The sequence below is a fragment of the Panthera tigris genome, chromosome C2, assembly GCF_018350195.1.
Source record: "Panthera tigris isolate Pti1 chromosome C2, P.tigris_Pti1_mat1.1, whole genome shotgun sequence".
Classification (NCBI taxonomy): domain Eukaryota; kingdom Metazoa; phylum Chordata; class Mammalia; order Carnivora; family Felidae; genus Panthera; species Panthera tigris.
In genome coordinates, this window is record NC_056668.1 from 119039145 (window position 1) to 119060928 (window position 21784).

A 21784-nucleotide genomic window follows, 5' to 3' on the forward strand; every position below is an offset into this window, starting at 1 on the left:
CAACTCTGTAGAGTTCAAACCTTTTATTTCCAGATTTCTTATTAAAATTGCCACTTGAAATTCCACCTGACTATTTAAGTCAGCATGTCCAAAACCAAACTTAGTGGATTCCCCTGTCTACAAACTAATTTCTCTTATGCAACCTCATCTACTAATTGTCCAGGATTAAAACCCAGAATCACTCCCTGCTGCCTCTCAAACACCAAGACTCACCAATTCTCTATCCCAAATATCTTGGACATACAGTCTCTTCTGCTGTGTCCCCTCTGCCATTGCCTTTTACTTATTCACTCATTAAAGGCTTACTATATTGTAGCACTGTCCTAAGGGCTACTGACATTCAGGGAAGATGAGAATCAATGAATAAGTGAAATACAAAGCACTGTGGTCATTGACCTATCAGAACCCAGAATGGTGGACGTATAGGGTGGAGCAGGATGTTCAGGAGTTTGTGAGTCTGAATCTAGGACTCTTCTAGTACAACCATCTCTTGCTAGAACATTTGGGAAAGCCTCCAGCCATATGTCCATTCTGCCCTCTGCCCTTCTGCCTGTGCTTTATTTTCAGAACTGAAATCAGATTGTCACTCTTCTGACTAAATTCCTTTCCTGGCTCCCTACTGCAGCAGAACAAGTGCCAAATTTCTTCACTCTACTTACAAAACCTTCCAACTCAGCTTTTGTTCCCCATAGCACTATTCTTTTATACAACATAGTTACTAACCTCACAGCCCATGAAATAGGAAAGGAAAGAACAGAAATGAAAATGCCCACTCTGCCTTAAAAATTTACCATCAGTAGCATTCCCAACCATCCTCTTTACCCCTTTGGCCATCAACTCAGCGGATCATTTTCCTAATGATTGCTGTTCACACTTTGCAAAACTGTTTAAAGTATCAAGACACTGAATGGTTTTGGTGAACACAGATAATCAGTAAGTGATTATTTACTGTCCTGATGTACTCTGAGAGCCTCTGTATGATATGTGGCATACAGTAGCCATGCAGCAGTCTGCCAGAAACAAGTCCTTAGGTCTTGCTCTTAGAAACATCGGGTTCATCTTTATAGATAAGTATAATCTCAAGAGAGAATGAGCCAGGTGCTGGCCACCTCTCCCTTCACAGGAGTGGGCCATGAAACAACATTCATACATTAATGTATTCATTCACTCATTCATGCATCAAACACTTATTGAGAGTTTGCCAAGTACCCTGTGTTGCAAAGATGTGCCCTATCCCCAGGGAGCTCACAGTGTTTTCTCTGATAGGTTTTGTGATTTGATTCAAATGCTGGGATCAAAAAGGAGTGAGCCAGATTTCTGCTGAGGGATCAGGGTCCTGGGGAACACTTGAGAGGCTTTTAAAGATTGAAGAAAGTTTTATGTTGGAGTAAGAAGGTGTGTGTGTGTGTGTGTGTGTGTGTGTGTGTGTGTGTGTAAAGAAGGGGGGAATGGTAGCTCATGGATGGGAAAGAAATCTCTGCCTTGGTAAAGTGAACCAAAATGCAAAGTTAATTTAAGAAAACTACATGATCTGGGGAGATTGTAGCAAGTTCAGTATGGCTTGAGGCAGGCAGCAAAGGGTTGACAGGGGATACAGGGGGAGATGCTGGAAGGTAAACAAGGTGCAGATTATAGAAGACTTGTACCAAGGAGCTCAAACTTTCTCTATAAGCAGTGAGAAGCCCTGAGAAATCTCTAAGGGGGGAATGACTCATTAGTTGTTTTTATTTTTTTTAATAAAGATCTAGTGTGGGTACAGAGGATTGATTTGAGAAAATGAGCATTTAATGAATTCTTTTCAGACGTGACCACACCCAAGGATAAATACATGGCTATGCTTCAGCTAACCCTGTATATTTGTGTGTGTTTCCTCCTAGTGACTGTGCTGGCTATTTTCCATGAACTGCATGTCGACCCTGACCTATACACACTCCTGTTTGGGGAGAGTGTGTTGAATGATGCAGTGGCCATTGTCCTTACATAGTAAGTACCAGAACTGGGCCTCTGTTTTTTTTTGATCATGTGAAATATGCTTCTGCTTGGTGATAATTCCCAGTGGCTTTAATAGTATCTTTTCTCTTATGTCAAAGAGGTGTGGCAATTTCTAGTTTTTAAGGCATTGTTACCACAGAAGATCTCTAATAATGGGTACAATTCATTAGGTACCTAATTTTTAACACTATTAATGAGTTTCATGTTTCTAACCTATTACAAGGTACCACCCAGAGGGTAACTGTTTTTTCCCCAGGTGCCTATATTTAGCTGATTCACTTAGAGTTCCTAAAATGCATGTAAATGAGCTTCCTTCATTTCAAATCAACACCATTTACTTTTTTTCTTTATACATGCCATTTTCCAGATAATGGACTAATGCTAACTATTGTATTTATAGTAAGTTTGACAAATTGGAGATAGAACTTGAGAGTCAGAATACTCTATTTCTCAATGCAAATGTAATGTGTTATAGGAGTACACACATCTTAAAATCATCGTGTCACATGTGAAACTAATGGAGCTTCAGCTAAGCGCTAACATAATTTTCCCTTGATCCTGGAAGAATTTTCCATTCGAGATGAAAACTAGTGCTCTTTCCTCACCTTCCCTTTAGACACTTACCATTTATATTTAGTAAATGCCACTTCGGTGGCTTTCACTATGTCAAAGGTCTCTTCTTGGTTTTCGATTGAGACCAACATTTTGGGCGACTGTCAAATAACCCAAAGGAAAACAGCTATCTGATAATTAAATGTGACAACAGGATTCAATTCAGGGTGTTAATTACTTCAAATGCATTTGAAAATGTATTATGAAGTAACAAAGGATTTTTAAAAGTCAGATCTCACGGAGGGAAGTAGGAAATCACAGAGCAGAACGACTCTTCTGCCAGCTGACATTTCTTAAGGCTACCACCCAAAGTTGTCACTGAGCTCAGCAAATTTTAAGCAAGTGTCTCCAGATAAACTGTTATTTCACCTGGCCATTGAGAGTGCCTCTCCTGCATTAAAGGAAAATACCAGTGAGTGCAAATTAAGAGCAAAAGCCATGGCAGATTCACAAATGCTAAATTAGGATGCTTTTAAAGAAACACTGAGAACAATTAATTAGGACATCAGGAATCTCTGTCCAAGAAATACTAGTATTAAAGGAACATTTGGAATAATTTTTTTTTAATCTGCTGCGTTCCTCATTTTTGTGTCCTGGGCTGCCAAGTTGTAAAAGGCCAAGTGAAGCGAAACCACCAAAGCACAAATGCACTTGGGAAAGAACCATGCAGCTACAACCAAAGGAAGGTTTGGCCTTTCCACTTTCAGCCCTACCATTCACAGTAGTTTTCCATTTAAAATGCAGACTCCAGGGATGAATGTTGATGCTGTTGTGCACAAGCCCAGGGGCATTTGAAACAATCTATTTATTATCTCTTTAGGTCAATACATGGTTATTACTGGCACTGCCTTTTCTACTCATCTACCCATGTGTTGCATGTCTTCTAAAGTGTTTCCCACCGTAGCAAGATCTCTTTCCTTTTTTTTTTCTAGGCACGGGACACTTGCCATTCTAGCCAAAATCTTAGGTTTCACAGGTTTGGCAATTTAGGTGTCATGCAGAGTGAACCCAATGAGTTCCACCTTTAAAGTAAAAGTAAAACTAAATTAGGAATACTTGACATGGAAACCTCCACACTTTCAGACCTGCAGGCTCTTCTGCCTGGTGCACCTGGACCCCACTGGCCTCTTTCTGAGCTCTACTGAGTAGAATGCCCTTACGCTGCCTGGGATCCAAACTGTTTGGCCACCAGTGCCATCTGTTGCTGACCACACCCTCCACTCTGTGCAGTTTTCCACAGTGGTGTCCTCTTCACTTTGCTCACTTGCTTACTTGCTTTTTACACTTACATTACAGCACATATGACCATCTCTTTTTATATACCTGCTTACACACACATATTCCCTTTCCTTTTAATGCCTCATCCCCACACTGTCTCTTCCAACTATCTTCCTGCTCCCTATTTAAAAGTTTTGCATGACTTTCAGACCAGAAGTTCAAACATTTGTTTCTTCACTTTTCTCTTCCTTCACATTAAACCGTGCACAGCACCCTGACACAACTTTCTGGCTGGTAACTCATGCCTTTACATGCACAGAGTTCACTCCTTCCCAGCTTCTGTTTCTTCCTAATCAAGTCTTTCAGCACTTACCTCAGTCTCCTTCGGGAACCACTAGCCCACATGCTAAGCTCCTACTCCAGCCCTGCATGAACCTTGGTCAATTCCCTTCCAGCACAGCAGGGCAATCTTGGGTTTGAACTTATATTTGCCTTTTTAGATAGTGACTTTTGGAAGAGTGAATCTATGTGCTTGAAATGCATATTAAAAGAACAAATAAAACTTTTGTTTTTTCCTCTTCTTAGTTCCATCTTTGTGTAGTTTTGAAGTTTAAGAATAGTGATACAGCTCTTCTTGTGCCATCGAGAAGAGAAGTTACACATTTTGATGTGAAGTCGAGTATAATAAAGAACTCAAATCATTGACCACTTTGGCCCTTGGCACTACCTCCAGAGCTCCTTTGGAATGGCCACATACTTTCATTTACTTTCCCATCTCCCACCACCAAATGTCCTTGTTTAAGAACTATCCTTTTCAGTTTTAGTATTTTTTAAATTTTAATTTAAAAATTTAAATTTTTAAAATTTACAGTGCTGTACTCTAGCATTTCATTCAAATATATAGTAATTTAGCCACATTTTAGATTAAGTCAGCTTTTCTGTGCTAGTCTAAGAAGCACGTGGCAAATTATAATACTGTTTCTTAGGTTAAATGTGCTCTGAATTTCAGACAACTAATGTATAATTAAATTTGATGACCACAACTATTGTACACAGCAGCAGGTGGTGGATGGTGTCCCGAGAGCTCAAAAAGAGGTTGTCCAGAAGTGTTCATCTTAAAATAAAAGTAACTTTATTTAACAAAAATTTTTGAAATTAGCCTCTCTTACCCATACTGTCATTTTAAGTATGTACGGAGTGTCGTGCCCAAAAGTGTAGTATGTGGACTGGTTCATAAATGAATGAATTCCACATGATGGTTCTGCACTTCTAAAGATTGTGTAATAGTCTATGAAGAAAGGCAAAAGACATACTGGAGAGGGACGTGTGTTTTTAAATCTTGAACAAAGACATTACTTTCAGAGTCAATATGGTAGAATAGAAAGTCAAAAGAGCCGATGTCAGGCTTGCCATGAATTAGCGGTGCAGTTATTACAGTTGACAGGAAACCAACCCAAATTGGAGTAAGCAAAAAGGGAATTTGTGTTGGCTGTGTTGACTGAATGGCAGGAGTAGACTACAATGGCAGCAAAGGAGCCAGTGAAGTGAGCAGGACTCCTTTTTTTCCCCTCACTCAGCTTCTTCAGGGTTAGCTCCCTCACCTGGTCCCAAGTTGGCTGCCACCATCTCCTAGGACTATATCTTTCTTCAGGAGAATAGAGCAAGAATCTCTGTCCCATTAGTCCCAGTCCAAATCTTAGTACACCTGACAGATTGTGACGCCATTTCAGACCCTCTTGTGGCCAAGGAAATGTCCTGCGTTTATTGGCTCAGCTCTAAGGCATATGCGTCAGGAGTTTAAAACTGTGCTCATTTTCACCAGGAAGTACATAAACTAAGACTGGGAAAAGGTAGGATTATTGCTCAGAGTGATATTGCCACAAAAAAAGAAGTGGATGGTGCACAGAAACTAAAGAAAACCAAAACTAGAAGCCATGACAGTGACTCCATACAGCTGTGAGCTCTCCATGCTTGTTTCCTTGCCTATATCTATATACTTTACAAAATTGTTCTGAGAGATAAATAAAGCAATATAGTTGGAAAGACTATAATTCTATATAATTGACGCTATATAAAGATATATACTTATAATTTATATAACCATTTATATCAAGATCTTTCATTCTACTTACACAGATCTCTTTCATTTCATTAAAATGACTAAGGATAGACCTGCTTCTAGTGAAGCATTCCTTCATAAATACGACATTTTATGATCCAAGGAATATAGAGAATAACCATTTTCACATGTGGTTTACCCCATTAAGAGTGAGCCACTTAGTTAAGGCATGCCGTCTAAAGTTGATAAATCAAGAAATAGAGGTTGAAGTATATTACTTAAAGTTATAAAGGCACTCACAGCGAAAATTGGTATTACTCATGGGAGTTAGTTGGAGGAGGGGAGAGGGGAAGGAAGGAATAAGTTAACGAAAATGTCACATCTCTCATAGTAATTAATGTACACTGTGTAGAGTTGACAAATCAAGAAATGGATGTATCTGCCTATCACTTAGAGTCACAGGGCAACCATCAGAAGAACTAAAACCATAAATGGTTAAAAGGAGATACTTTTGCTATGTAGAACTATGATTTATGCAAAGGGGACAAATGTAATTTAACTCTTTATTTTGAGTGTTTGTATTTGTTTGAATTATATTTATTTAAAATATTCTTTAGGTGATCAAGGTATCAAAAGCAGAAACTAGGAAAGAAAAGCAATCTATTTGATGGCAATACAGTTGAACAATTCTAGGAGGCAAGAGTCACCACAAATAAAATTAAATGATGAAGGATAAACCATGAAAGCAGTTTCAACACACAATGTTGATAGGTTGGTGGTCTTCATAACATACATGATAAATTGTAAATCTCCTTAATGTACCAAATGTATCAGTTATGTGACTTTAGGTAAACTACTTAACCTTCTGTGCCTCAGATGCCTTGTTATAAAACAAGGCTGGTAATAGCACTCACCTCATTAGATGAGATTAAACATAGAATACCAGAACAGAGCCTGGCTTATAACACTCAATAAACATTAGATATTAGCTGCTGATATTACTACTGTTGTCAAACACCAATAAGGAAAAGGTAAACATGATAGAAAAATGGGCAAAAGACATAAGTAGGTAATGAACAGAAGAAACATAAATGGCTGATAACACCATGAAATAAGATCTGCTTCACTAATAACAAAGCAAATTAAACCAATAATAAGTATCATTTTTTGACAAGCAAATCTTCAGATCCTCAGATCTCATGAAAGAACAATTATACTTTGGGTAAATTGAAGTTTGAGGAAGTGAAAACCCTTCTACATTGTTGGTGAAAGAGAAAAGTGATAGAACTTTTACAAAGGCAATTGGCATTATTTATTAAGAATCATTAGAATTTGTTAATCCTTTGATCCACCTATTTCATTTCTAGAAATTTATCTTAACAAATAAGGGACTGTGTAACAATTTCTCCATGGAAATGAGTGCATTGATTTGAGCAAGAAGTTGTACAGAAGTTACTAGTTGGTTGAATAAATTATAATATATTAATATCATGTAATCCTTATGCAGTCATTAGAAAAATGATATATAGAGAGAATGTATTGATGTGAAAAGATGTTCACAATACATTTTTAAACAAAATAAGAAACTGTTTAAATGGAATATACAGTAAGATCTATTTTGGTTAAAAAGTCACAGCCAAATTTGTGTGTGTGTGCATGTATAATTATAATGTAAAAATAATTTATAGATAAAATCGAGGTGTAAGGTAGGATCAAAGTTGATTTTCATTTTCTTCTTTTGGCTAAATACATATTTATTGGAAATAGATTAAGCTACTCATGATCAGCTCTGGTCCAAAGAATCCCCCATGAACATGCTTAATAATAGGCAATCTTCATTTTTATTTTTTTAAGTTTATTTATTTATTTTTGAGAGAGAGACTGAAAGAGCATGAGCTGGGGAGAGGCAAAGAGAGAGGGAGACACAGAATCCGAAGCAGGCTCTGAGCTGTCAATGCAGACAGAGCCCAGTGCGGGGTTAGAACCCAGGAACCTTGAGATCACAACTTGATCTGACACTCAACCGGCTGAGCCACCCAGGCGCTCCAGCAATCTTCATTTAAATACAAATTCTACCAGAGCGCCCGAGTGGCTTAGTTGGTTGAGCTTCCAGCTTAGGCTCAGGTCCTATTCTCATGGTTCCTGAGTTCCAGCCCTGTGTAGGACTCTGTGCTGACAGCTCAGAGCCTGGAGCCTGCTTCGGATTCTGCGTCTCCCTCTCCCCGGCTCCTGCGCGCGCTCTCTCTCTCTGAAAAGTAAAGAAACATTAGGAAAAATGTTTTAAAAAATATAAATTCGATAAAGGTTAAAGTCTAAATTTTTTTTTCCACCCATGAAAGAGCAGAAAGAGGTTGTTGAGTGTTCTCAGTCATTTATCTGGAAAACAGACATATTGCCGGTATTGTACTGAAACATCTACTTTTGAAATAATTCCACAGTGTGCAAATGCCTCCAGCTTTTCTTAGAGATAAAATAAGAACCCCATTAAACAGCTGGCTCTTAGACGACAATAAATACGTACTAGGTGCCTTTTTTCCCTATTAAGCAAATGCTTCTAAGGAAATTCAATGTAGATGATTAAAAAAAAGGGAGAAATGGAATACTAATTTTCCTTTTTTAAGTAAGAGTGTTATGCTACTTAGAGGTTCTTACTAGAAAATGTCATTTAAAGAGTGATGCCAGTGATTGCTTGGCACTTAGATTGAGTGACATTTTGAAAAACCACACTCTTTGTATTCCATGCACCTTAAGGAAAAGTTAACATGGGAGTTAATGGGATGGCAGTGAGACTCAAAGAACCATGTGACTAAGGAAATGAGATATCCATTCATGCAACAAAAATGTACTGAGGATCTACATGTGCCAAACGTTACACTGAACATTGGTGATATAGATGGAAAGGTACAGTCACCCATCCCTGTCCTCAACAACTCCTCACTGAAATAGGCAAACAATAGCTATAATGGGATTTAATGTGTGCACAAACATTGCTCTAACAATTATCCCAGAAAGTAGCTGCGTAGGTTTGGTTATAAACATATATCACTAAGGATATTCATTATTTCTCTTGGTACCATTATCTCTAAGTAGATTGCAAGCTCCTTGAAAGCAAGTTCTACCTTTCTCTGTCCCCCACAACACACAGTTAATTATTTGGAAGGTTCTCAAATAATTACTGAAGGAGCCATTTAATATAGCCTTTCAGATGAAGGCAGAGACATTTTACTAATTCTCTCATTAAAATCTTTCCCAGAGGATGAGGTTGAATATTCTTCATACTGCTTCTTCCGAATATTTGAAAAGCTTGTTAGTTATCTTCATTAGCTCAACTTCCTCTCTCATTTGACCCATAGTTGTAAACATAGGGGTGATGAGGTGTCTCCTTTTGATAAGAATAAGCCAAAACTATTATCACAACCAGAAAGTATATTTCTCACAAATCTTTTTAACTTAAAAACAAGGTTCTTATATCTTGACATTTTTCTGAAGGTAATTCACTTTGATATCTGCCTTGGAAGCTGATAATCAGCATGAAATGCATTTATTTTGATGCCTTTCTACATACTGCTGTGATATATAATTTAAGGAAAGAAGTTATAGGCCTTTTTGCCTAAAAACTCCTTGTCCTGGCAGTCAATTCCATGCCAACTTCATTTTTTGGACACCAGGTGGCATCACCTAGCAGGAATGGGAAGGCATCCTGGCATCTTTAAGAAGTGGCTAGGAGGCAGAGCTCAGATGACCTCCAGTTTTAAGTCAGAACTCCCAGTGCTTGCTGCCCACACCTCTGCCTGCTGCTGTGTCTGTGTTTGTTTTTTCTTATTCATGATCCCTGGTTCCTGTTTCCTGGCTATGACTCTGACATCTCCCTACCCTAGCTCTTAATGTCTCTGTTCAGATTACTGGAAAGTGACCTTGGCTTATCCTGTGACTCTGTCCCTGGTCTCTCAGATTAGATCTGATGTTCACTCACTGGTTCTCCAGAACTCAGCCCCGTGACTTAGAACTTCCTTTCCTCCGTGTCAAGCCATGCATGACAAATGGACCTACCAAAAATAAATAAATGAAAGAAGTCCATACTGATGCTTTCTTATCTTAATTCTGTTGTATTTTCATTTATTGGTGTATCAGTCAGATGTAAGTGAAGGAAACCTAAATCAAATTAGCTTAGATAAAAAGAATTCATTGGCCTTTTTAGCAGGGCTAAACTTTGGGCTAACTTAGATGGGCTAACTCTGGGCATGGCAGGACTCAGAGATTCACACATGTCTATTTTTTCTTTTCTATTGTCTGCTCTTTCCTTGTTCTTCCTTGGCTCTGAATTCCTCTTGGGGCTAGCTTCATTCTTTCCCATACAGATACATGACTTACTCTAACAAGTAGAAGAGAGTGGCTAATGCAATCTCCAAGCTTATACTGTTGTTCTAACTCAAAGTGACATTTCATTCTCCCAATATTTATATATCAGACACAGAGAAGGACTCAGATTGGCTATGCTTGTATCAGAAGGTCACCCCTAGGCCAATCACATTGTATTTTAAAGGAATTAAACATGATGATTGGCCAGATCTGAATCATTTCCCCATCCCTGTGGCCAGTAGCATGGAATCTTATTATCAGAAGAAATTGAGTGGAGGGGCATGAGGGTGGCTTAATCAGTTAAGTGACAGACTCTTGATCTCAGCCTAGGTCAAGATCTCATGGTTGTAAGATCGAGCCCCTCATTGGTCTCTGCACTGAGTATGGAGGCTGCTTGGGATTCCCTCTGTCCCTCTCTTTCTCTGCCCTTCCCCCTCAAAATAAATATTGATTTTTTTTAAAGAAGAAAATAAGTGGAGGGCAAGTATAATAGGCATCCCAGAACTACCATATTTCATGATAACAAAATATTCAGAACCTGGTAGATTAAAATGAAACAGATAGGCTCTATGGCATTACAAACTGAAATAAATGCTTTGTTTGAAAAGGCAAAAATTTTTCTTTAAATGTAGAGTTGATTCTGAATAAAAGAAAAGGAAATTCCCCAGGTGTGAGAAACAAGAGAGAAATCACAGTCAGTGGCCACAGGATTTTGTGAAGGATATAGACCCAGAGGTTTTGGGGCTGGATTCCTATTTCCATGTGGAAGTCAGAGTCCTATCTATAGATAGACTCATTCATGGTAATGGAACTTGAGCAAATCTTTTTGAATAAAGCCTAATCCAAAGTGCTCCCTCAGTCACATAGACTCTTTCACCAGCCTTTAAGGAATGGTGAGGAGACTTGCCATCTATCTGGGATTTGAATCAAATCCCTGCTCTGGGCAGTTGTGATAAGAGAAATGGAAGCCAAAAAATTAATATAAAAGTTTTCATTACTATTGAATTGCCTGCCTTAGCCTCATTTCTCTTTCCTTATTTCCAAATATGCTAAACTACTCTGAACTGATCTTTTCTTAACCCAGGCACATAGAAATCCCACAGAAAAAAAATATATAATTTTTCCTGAAAATGAGCTCACAGTAAAAGTTTATAGGCCACAAAGGGGGGGAAAAAATCCATCATGAAGAAAAGCCAGGAGATAAACAACAACAAAAAAGCGAATCAGAAGAACAAGGACCCTAAAGAACTAAACAAATATTACAAAAATCTGAGAATAATTATAAAATGGGCATATTAAAAATCACTGAAGAGATAAATGGAGGAGCAAGGAAAATAGGGATAGTAAAATAAGTGAAATAGAAAACAGAGGAACTTTTCAAAAAGAAAAATGCAGATACTAGCTTTAAAACTGAATGAGACAAATGTCATATTAAATCCAGCTGGTGAGCCAGAAGATAAAGTTGGCAAATGACCCAGAATGCAGCACCGATTAGAAAAATATAAAAAGTTGGCTAAGAGACATGGAGGATAACATGAAACAATTCAGAATACATCAATAAGAATTTTTAAAGGGGGCACTAAAGAAAATCAATCTGTGGCAATATTTAATGATATAATAGATGATAATTTTTCAGAATTGAAGAGAGAAATTGAAACATCACATTATAACCTGAGCTGGATAAATTAAAACTAATTCACAACCAAATACATTGTAGAGAGACATGAGATCATCAAAGACAAAGTGGCAATTTTAAAAGCAACCAGAGAGGAAACATGGATTACTTACAATGGAAAACAATTTAGATGGCACCAGTTTTCTCATTAATGATAATAGCTGCCAGAGGACAGTGGAGTAATATGTACAAATTGCCAAAAGAAAATAACCAAAAACCTAAACTCTAAATTCAACTGAAATATCATTCAAGGGTAAGAATGAAATAAAGATATGTTCAAGTAGGCAGAATTTACCACTCATAGATAATCAGTGATAGAAATAGGAAACAGCTCAGAAAGAAGTGGGAGACAAGGAGTGGTGAGCAAAAAAATGTTGAAACAACCATAAATTTAATTAGGAATGCCTGTGACAATAACAATAATGATTATTAATGAAGAAATGTAAAAGAAGGCAAAACCAAGCACTCTGTTATCATCTACAATATTCGAAAACAGTGAACACCAAATGATACAGGAGGGAGAGATTATATCATGTAGAGAAAGTGGAGATGGCAAAAGACCTACTTATTAACACAATCCAGTTTTCACTCAAGTAGCCATGTTCATCAAAATATTTCTCAAAATGGTGCACAAGAGTCTGAAAACAGGTTTCAATTTGGCTTAGAAATGTTGAAATCAATTCATATGAAATTCTAGATAATTTTCAATAATTTCAAACCATGCAAAGGATTCCTATCTGGTAAAGTATCTTCCCTAGGGTCACTCCATTTTTCTTCAAGATTTTAGGCTCTCGCCTTTGTAGCTGTAGTGTTTCCAGCTGTGGAACTCATAACATTCTCTCTCTGGAGGCTGTCCTTTATCTTTACCGTATCTTCCTAGTTTCTCTTACTGTCTATCTGCTTACCTCATGTTTCCTTATTGTCAGATTTATGATCCACATTAGGAAGCCATCTCTTCAGTTCTCTCCAATTTCTTGGAAAAGGTTACCTCCATGGGTGGACAGCAGGAGATATTTTCTGCCATACCGGTTGTTGATGTGCTGTAAGATGTAGATGTTTTAAAAATTGTCCTTTACATGCCCAGGTAACTTTGAACTGATGTTCTAGGCAACAAACCAGTTTTGAGAGTTGAAGTTATCTCTGTCTTCTGCTGTACAGTGTCACTAAGTCATGGGTAGCTTCTTAATCCTTTTAGACTCTATTTGAATTTTAGCTGTTTACATTGAAGAACTTGGTAATGTTCTCTAGTCTGGGCCCAGGATGACCACCCATGGAGTAAGACAGTGACTTATACTAAGCAAAGTACATCTGATGCAGATGTGGACAGGGTGCTGATATAATAAACACCAAGAAATGACTGACCCAATGACTGGAATATAGATGCTGGCATGATCAGCTCATTTTCTTTCCATAGTCAAGCTACTTAGGAAACAGAATCATAATAAGCATCTGCTTTATTAATTCACCACAGGAAATTACTTTTCACCAGAATTTCAAGTACCCCAAATCATATGATAAAAGCAGTCTTTCCCATAGGCAAACCTGCATATAAAGGCAAATAATATCCAGAGGGTTGTATGGTGATCATGGAAAAAGATGACAGATAGATGCATCCTTCACCCAAAAGGTATTTTTTTCCCATGGAACCTGAAATTTTGAAATGCTTGGAAACCACCCACTGAATCCATACCAACAGTTACGATAACTTAAAACTACTCATAGTTTGTGAGGATAACTGAAATTTTCTCTCTCCTCTTTACATAAATCTGAGATGGTCACATACAGTGTTTGATTCTACAGTTCTTCTAGATTCTTCCATGACTAGCCAGTCCTTCTTCTGATTGACACATTACACTTTTGTCTCTATGCATAAATGTCATTTGTCTCTATTCTAATGTCCTTTAATATCTGGTGGGGATTGATGGTGATTACCTCTTCTTCTCTATGTTGTGACCAGTGGCATACATCCCTAAGCCTAGTGACAGAGAATAATTTGTAACTAGATATCAGAGCCATCTGTGAGAAGCCGTCTATGACATGAACCAATCATGACTTCAGCCTCAGGTGAGGTTAAATTTCCAAAGGTTGTTAAACTGGCTTCTGTTAATAATATGATTTAAAACACTGCACATTAAATTTTAGTGGGGTGGTCATAAACTTCCTTTAGTGTCTGAAGAAGCCTATGGTTCTCACCTAAGGGATTGGAGGGAAGTGCATCTAAACAAAAAGACAAAACTTATAAATAGTTTCAGGAGCTCTGGGTTGAGACTTTTTTTTTTTTGTCCTAAGGTATATTTTCTTTCCAATGTGTTCAATCCTGGCTTCATTCTGAGCAACCAAAAAAATACCATTTATTTCAGGTGATTATTTCTGAATTTTTTCCTAGAAAAAATTTTCCAGAGAACAATGGGCCAAATCAAAATGCAATCATAATTTTGGTCTAAATTAAAAGTGCTCTCTTGGCCTGAAGAACATAATCTGTTTATATTACTTGAGTTCCATAATGAATTTACATGGCAGGCTTATTGCAAGTTTTATGTGGGCTCTGCCTTACTGGGGCATGTAATGCTCAGGGAATCTGATTAAAACTTTGGGAAGGAGCAGCTGTTCAGCTATAGAGGGTGAACTCAGGGCCCATTTTTCAGAGCCTGACTGCAAGGCCTGACACCCTAGCCAGCTATTGGATGATAAATGAACTGTCTTTGAATGCCCAGCTCCTGTGTTAATAGCTTTAAAATATCGGTTGTTTATGAGAAAGAAGTTGGGAGCTCTTATCAATTTTCCTGACCCAGAGGTCCTCAAATACATCATTTTTTTTTTTCATTGCCAGAATGACATGCAGTGTTGAGAGGAAAAGGGAGAAATTTTTTCACAATTTAGTTTGCTTTTCATGGGTTAACAGTACGAGTTTCTCATTTCAAAAGATAGTGGAATGAGTGCCAGGGAATTCTTATATGAAATCAAACACATAAAATCCAGAGTATATACTCTCTGGCATCATCCCGTAGTGTCAGAATTATAATGTAGTTAAATCTGATTTTTCTCAAGGTGCTTAAGTCAAATTGAATATATGGAAGTCAAATTCAAAGCCTGTGCCAAATAGCCTACTGTCAGAATGGCAGTTAATTGGTAAAATTTGATTTAATGTTTAACTCTAATATGTTTGGAAATTTATACTTTTTTATCTTTAACCTCATCCCCATCTTTACCTGCTAATTTTGTTTTTATGGACATCAGAATATCTTTTTAGGTGAGTGAATTCATACTTATGTGACTATTGTCATTTAGATTTTGAGGCATTGTCTATTGTTCTTATAGCTTTTGACTTTTAGTCTTTTCATTAGCATGTCTATAAGAAAAAGTGATGAAAAGTAGAAAAATATATACATGTATTATTCAATTTTCTTTTTATTAGTAATTCTGGTAAATATTTTAGTGGAAAACTTTAATCTAGAACATATCTCGTGTGGATAGTGTGTTTTACTTTTCTATGGGGGAGTGAAAGCTGGTGTGAGAGTCTAGATGATGACTCTGTCATTTGCTGTCTTTATACCGTTGAGCAAGTCAGTCACCTTTAAGTCCACTTTCTGATTTTATCAAGATGGCTGGTTTAGTATACCTATCTATCCTAATCTTTTTTTTTTTTTAATTTTTTTTTTCAACGTTTTTTATTTATTTTTGGGACAGAGAGAGACAGAGCATGAACGGGGGAGGGGCAGAGAGAGAGGGAGACACAAAATCAGAAACAGGCTCCAGGCTTCGAGCCATCAGCCCAGAGCCTGACGCGGGGCTCGAACTCACGGACCGCGAGGTCGTGACCTGGCTGAAGTCGGACGCTTAACCGACTGGGCCACCCAGGCGCCCCTATCCTAATCTTAAAAAATAAAAATTTGTTGGGATTTTAGAAGTGAGATTGCACAGAAAACATAGATTATAAAAGCAGATAAGACCAATGTTATAAAGAAATAAAACTGTAGAAAACCAAAACCTACATGTTAATTATTTACTAAGATGAATACAAGAGACTATTTATATCCATAAAACATGAAATTTAAAAAGTAAAATCAGAGAAATTGAAAATATGAAAATCAAAATAAAATTTTCAATAGATGAGCTATTATGATTGTCTACTTAAAAGTATGAGACTCAAATTGCAAAATATTAGAGAGCTCAGAAATTTGGCTGGACAGAAGACTGACACACAAAAACCAACAGCTTTCCTAGACATCAGCAATAACTGATGATAAAATGAAATGGGAAAATTATTTTGTGCACAATAGCATTTTTAAATCTAAACCCATTAGAATAGCCCTAAATAAATAGACCTACAAGATATCTGAGAAGACAAATAGTAACTTCAGTGAAGGACAAAAAAAGACCACCTCAATAAATGAGGAGACCTACTATGAATAGGATTGGAAGATTCAATATTGTAAAGTAGTCAACTCTCCCGCCAAGTAATCTATACCTTCAGTTTAATCTCCCTCTTAAAATCCCAACAGATATTTTTAGGGTGATTCTAAAATTCATGGAGCTTTTGCTTAAGATAGCAGGGTAAAATATTTTACAAGTCTCCCTCAAAGCAAATTAAAACCATGAAGAACATTGAAAAATAGAAGTTTTTCATAGCCCATGAAATAGAAATAGCCACAATTCCAAATCATAAACTGTGTAAGATTTAAGTACGAGATATTGCTGTCAATAATGTGAAATCTTGAATGAGAGATGGAAATATGCCAAGCCAAGTTGGTTTTTCTCAGATCTGACAGCAGATCACTTACTGAAAGGACCAGCCAATATTCCGTTGTTTAGAGAACAGATAAGATCAGGTAGGTGGGCCAAGGGAGAAATGGGGGAAATAGTCTGACATTTCAAAATGAAAGATGAGTAGAAATCATGCTGACCCACAGTCTGGTTTCCTAGCTTGGACATTGAAGAGGCTATTTTCATTGGAGTGGGGGGCAGTGATTTCTAAATCAAAACAATCTATCTGCAACTTGTGGGTCTTTTCTCTATACCACCTCAATTTGAATGCCATGGACTGCAAAAAGATGTATTCCTAAGAAAAAGGGAACAAATTTGGTGACAGATACTTGAAACAAGTTACTTATGGCAGTTTTAAAACGTGGCCCCCAAATTCTTTGACTCCCCTCTCATGGAGAGTTGAAGTCTATGTTCCTTTCCCTTGGATTCAAAGAAGGCAGAGGAAGAGATGCTGTGCCAGTTTCCAAACCCAGACCTTAAGAAACCATCAGCTTCCACTTCCTGTCCCTTGGGACACTCCCTCTTGGAACCCAGCCACCTTGCTGTGAGATGGTCAAGCAGGTCTGCAGAGAGTACTATCTGAAGAGGGAATGACAGCCAAGAAGACTAGCCAGATGGGTGGGTGATCCATCCTTGAAGTTGACCCTCCAACCCCATTCCAGCTGCCCCAGCTGATATCAGGTGCAGCAGAATTAAGCTGAACCTACTGAGTACTGTCCAATTTGCAAATTTGTGAACAAAATAACTGATTGTTGGCTTAAGCCACTAAGGTATGGGGTGATTTGTTACACAACAATAGATAAACAGAACAAAACCCAAATTAAAACTGCAGTCAGCCTCAGCTTATTCAACTTTATTTCATCCCTTACTTTGTATCGTTGTACTATTCTTTAACAAACATCCAGTCTCTTTTCAAGATGAGTAATAACTAAAAAGGAGGCCATGTTCATTAGAACTACAAAATCTTTTTTTAAATTTAAGCCAAAGAAGAGCCCACAATCCCCAAATATATTTACCAAAGAATTACAGAAAAGCTTAGACAAAAGAATTCTCCATTATCATAAAGGCCAATATAGATTCTCTCTGTATCTATTATATAATTTAAGATTTAAAAGAGGAGACATAAAATAATCAAGGGAGATTAAAAGTGTGCTGGCAGAGCTCAGGAGAAAAACTGGAGAGATAAATAAAATCACTTAAGAGATAAAAGACACTCTACAAGCAACAAAAATAGAATGAACTTCTCTGAAAACATGTCAAAACCATAAAAAACAGACTTGAAATCACACAAAACAAAGTAGAATAGAACAAAGATGTAGTAATGACTATAAAGAATATGATAGAAATGGATGGCAGACATTTGGGTGTTTTTGAAGAAGAAAACACATGGAAAATATTTTAAAACATGATAAAACAATATTCTCCCAAAATGATATAATCTGTGGACTAAAAGACTTAAAGAACTCACTGGATGCCAGGAAAATTTCATTTGGAATCATCAACACCATGAAATAATTTGGCAGAGTTACTGAATTTCAAGTTTAAAGAAAGAATTATGGGGGCATCTAGGCAGAAAATCCAAGTCTCTTATAAGAGCAGAAATAATCAGGTTGGCCTTGGACTTGACCACAGTGACATTCAATTTCAGAAGATGGAAAAGCAGCACATTTTCACTTATGAGGGAAAGAATGTGAAACCCAAGCCAAATTATCCTTCCGACATAAAGGCAACAGATTGGATGTTTTTATAAATAGTATGGGGCAATGGGCTATTCCTTTGGGAGAAAAAGTTAAATGCCTAATTCACATCATTCCTAAAAAGAAATTGTATATGGATTTTGGAGTTAAATGTTAGGAAAAAAACATGAAAATATTAGGGGCAATTTCTATAGTTTTGGATGTCAATGATCTTCCTAAATAAAGTTCAAAATTTTAAAGCAATAAAGTAAAAAATTAACCAACTTAACTCTACAGAAATTTTAAAAGTAATTAACAGCAGAACTAGTTAGAAAACAAATGATGGCAACATTTGTGACAATTAGAGTTTTATTTTTTAATAATTTTTAGAGTTTATTTATTTACTTTGAGAGAGACAGAGGGAGCACAAGCAGGGGAGGGGCAGAGAGAGAGGAAGAGAGAGAATCCCAAGCAGGCTTGGCAGGGTCAGCACAGAGCCCAACGAGGGGCTTGAACTCACAAACTGTGACATCATTACCTGAGCCAAAATCAAGAGTAATACGCTCAACCAACTGAGCCACCCAGGCACCTCAGATGATTAGAGTTTTAAATACAGAGAACTACAAATTGATGTGAAAAAGAAAATACAGTAGAAAATTTGATAAAATATGAAAAAATAATTTACAGATCTCTCTCTGTGTGTATATACATATGCAAAATATATAGCCAAGTAAAATGGTGTTTATTTATAAATAAGAAAATGCAAATTAAAATGAGATATTTTTCATCCATCCAATTAGCAAGATTTAAAGAGTTTGTGTTCAGATCAGTGTTGGCAAGAATGAAGAAAATCAAGCATTCTTACACACTTTTTGTCACTATCACCTAAAATTTTAAATGTACCCAGAAAAACTACTTCTAGTAATATACCTCAATAAACAATTGTTTATGCAGAGAAAGATACCTAGACAGTGCATCAGTAGAATGACAAAAATGTAAACAGCCAAAATGCCTATTGATAGGGAAGAGATTAAATGTATTATACTATATACAAACTAGGGGAAACTTTGGAGCCTTTAAAAAGTAGAAGACATAGAAAAATCTGTAAGACAATTTAATTTACAAAATAATGTATCTGGGCTTGTCTGTGTGGCTCACTTGGTTGAGCTTCTGACTTCAGCTCAGGTCATGATCTCAGGGTTCATGGGTTTGAGCGCTGCTTGGGACTCTGTGCTGACAGCTCAGAGCCTGATTCTGTGTCTCCCTCTCTCTCTCTGCCCCTCCCTCACTCACCTCTGTCTCTCTCTTTCTCTCTCTCTCTCTCTCAAAAAATAAATAAACATTGAAAATCAAAATAATGTTTCTGAAAAATACATATTGTATACTAGCATTTATGCAAAAAATAACATTTGTATATAAATGCATATAAGGGAATGTCTTTTGCATTTTACTCTATATATTTTTGCATTGCCTTAATCTTTAATGCAGAGAGTATATTTTTGTTTTACTTCTGTAATAAAAATAATTTAAGTAATAAAAACCTTTTTAATAGAAATAAAAGTATCTCCTCTGCTTACCTAATAGAGATTTTAAGTTGTGTTTACCACTAGATTTCTGAGCACCTACAACTGGCATAATAGCTGTCCTTCTTTTGTTAGTAGGTCTCTGTCTAATGAGTGAATGAATAGGTATGCAGAGAGGATCCATTGGGAGGATGTTCATAAAAGGCATATATAATCACAGGTATTTGTGTCACAGCAAAGCCTGATTTTAAATTATGAGAGTAAACCTTAAATTATGAGACAGACCTTAGTGTGTGTCTCTGATGCCAGAGCAATTCATTGAAAATTGAAATCTTTGTCCAACCAACCAGCCACTTGACTGATCATTAGAGACTTGATCTACTGTTTCAGAACAGAATAGGCCCAGCCAGACCTGATAGAGCCCTAATACTGAGAGTTGTGTCCAGCTTTGTGGAAGAGGTACACCAGGTTCCCTAAATCATGGGGACAACTTAATCAAACCAGCTAAATATAAAATATGTTATCCAATGTTTGGACTTCCAAAATAAAAATGAAATTTTCCTCCACCTTCAAATCAAACCCTCTATATTCCATTTAGATTTTTTATTTGAAGTTCCAAATTCCTAACCATATAATAATTTTTAAGAAGTATTAGATTTATGCACCATGTATTTGACTCAGGAAAATATATTTACAAAATTCACAAGTTATCGCTGGAGGAAGAGAGGTGGGGGAGATCTAACTACTTTGGGGACAGGACAGGTAATGTGAATTTGTGATAGACCAGGATATAAGACAACAAGAAATGGAGGGACCAGTGGCTAAGTGGAGGGTGCCCTCCAAAAGTACTTTTGGTTCAATTTTAATTTTAAACAATGTGATGGCCAAACATAACTGAAGGCAGTTGGTTTGAGACACCAGGTTTAATTGCCATAGACCAACTATTCCATTAGAATCTTATCATTACCACCCCCATCTGAGGCCACCCTCATTTCCACCTTTACTCTTTTGTGTTTATTGTTTTATCAGTCAGGACTTCTTTCCCAAGACTTCTGTCTCTGAATGGTAATCATTTTGCAAAAATGGAGATCACATCCTACCTCTCCAATAAACATTCTCAGGAATCTTCCAACCGTAGATTCCCTTCCCTGAACCCAGGTAAAGCTTTATTTGAAACCATGGATTCTCAGAGAGGCAGGCATTAAGGCTCAATCAGGAGCACCTGGGTGGCTCAATCTGATAAGCCCCAACTCTTGGTTTCAGCTTGGGTCAAGATTTCATGGTTTCGTGAGATAGAGCCCTGCATCAGGTTCCATGCTGACAGTGCAGAGCCTGCTTGGAATTCTCTTTCCCTCTCTCTCTGCCCATCCCTGACCATGCTGTCTCTATCTCTCTCAAAATAAATAAATAAACTTTAAAAAAAACTAAAGATCAATCAATTCAGTAGCAGTAGAACTAACTGCCTTCCAGCATGACCAGCAGGAAGTCAATCCACCCAGATGTGGTGATCTGTTGGGAAATCAGGACAACTCTGAGGAACAGTGAGTTCTTACTTCTACTTATCTCTTACCTGATTCCCTATATCTTTAAGCCCATGGTCCTGGTCTAATCTCTAGGAATCAAACAGTAACCAGCAGACTGGTTTTGTTGGACTTCCCCAGTGTTGACTGGCAAGGGTTTGTGTGTGTGTGTGAGTGTGTGTGTGTGTGCGTGTGTGTGTGGTTTTTTTTTTTTTTTTTTTTTAGAAAAATCTGAATTTATTGCCCAGATTTAAAAATCAAGAGAGGTAACAGAAAAACCTAGACTTCTGGTTTCTTTTGAAAAAGCTGTAAGATGTGCTAATATCAGGGAACATAGATAACATCTCCCCAGGCAACAATTAGCTAGCATTAAGATGGCTGCCCCT

At 37.2% G+C, this 21784-nt stretch overlaps 1 protein-coding gene and 1 long non-coding RNA gene across 22 annotated transcripts in view; one reads left to right on the top strand and one right to left on the bottom strand.

Moving 5' to 3' along the window:
* SLC9A9 (solute carrier family 9 member A9) overlaps positions 1–21784 on the top strand; it is a 763188-nt gene that overhangs the window by 321822 nt on the left and 419582 nt on the right. For all 21 annotated transcript variants that reach the window (XR_006222104.1, XR_006222105.1, XR_006222099.1 and 18 more), the window contains one exon: positions 1878–1983. Coding sequence is in view for 13 of the 21 variants with exons in the window: in XM_042998717.1 (XP_042854651.1) it covers positions 1878–1983 (106 nt within the window). In the remaining 8 variants the exon portion in view is untranslated. The remainder of the gene's footprint in view (positions 1–1877; positions 1984–21784) is intronic.
* LOC122241981 lies at positions 8745–17444 on the bottom strand. The gene is made up of 3 exons (XR_006222108.1): positions 17218–17444; positions 12821–12955; positions 8745–9263 (listed from the first exon to the last, which is right to left on the bottom strand). It is a non-coding gene; the product is annotated as an uncharacterized LOC122241981 (long non-coding RNA).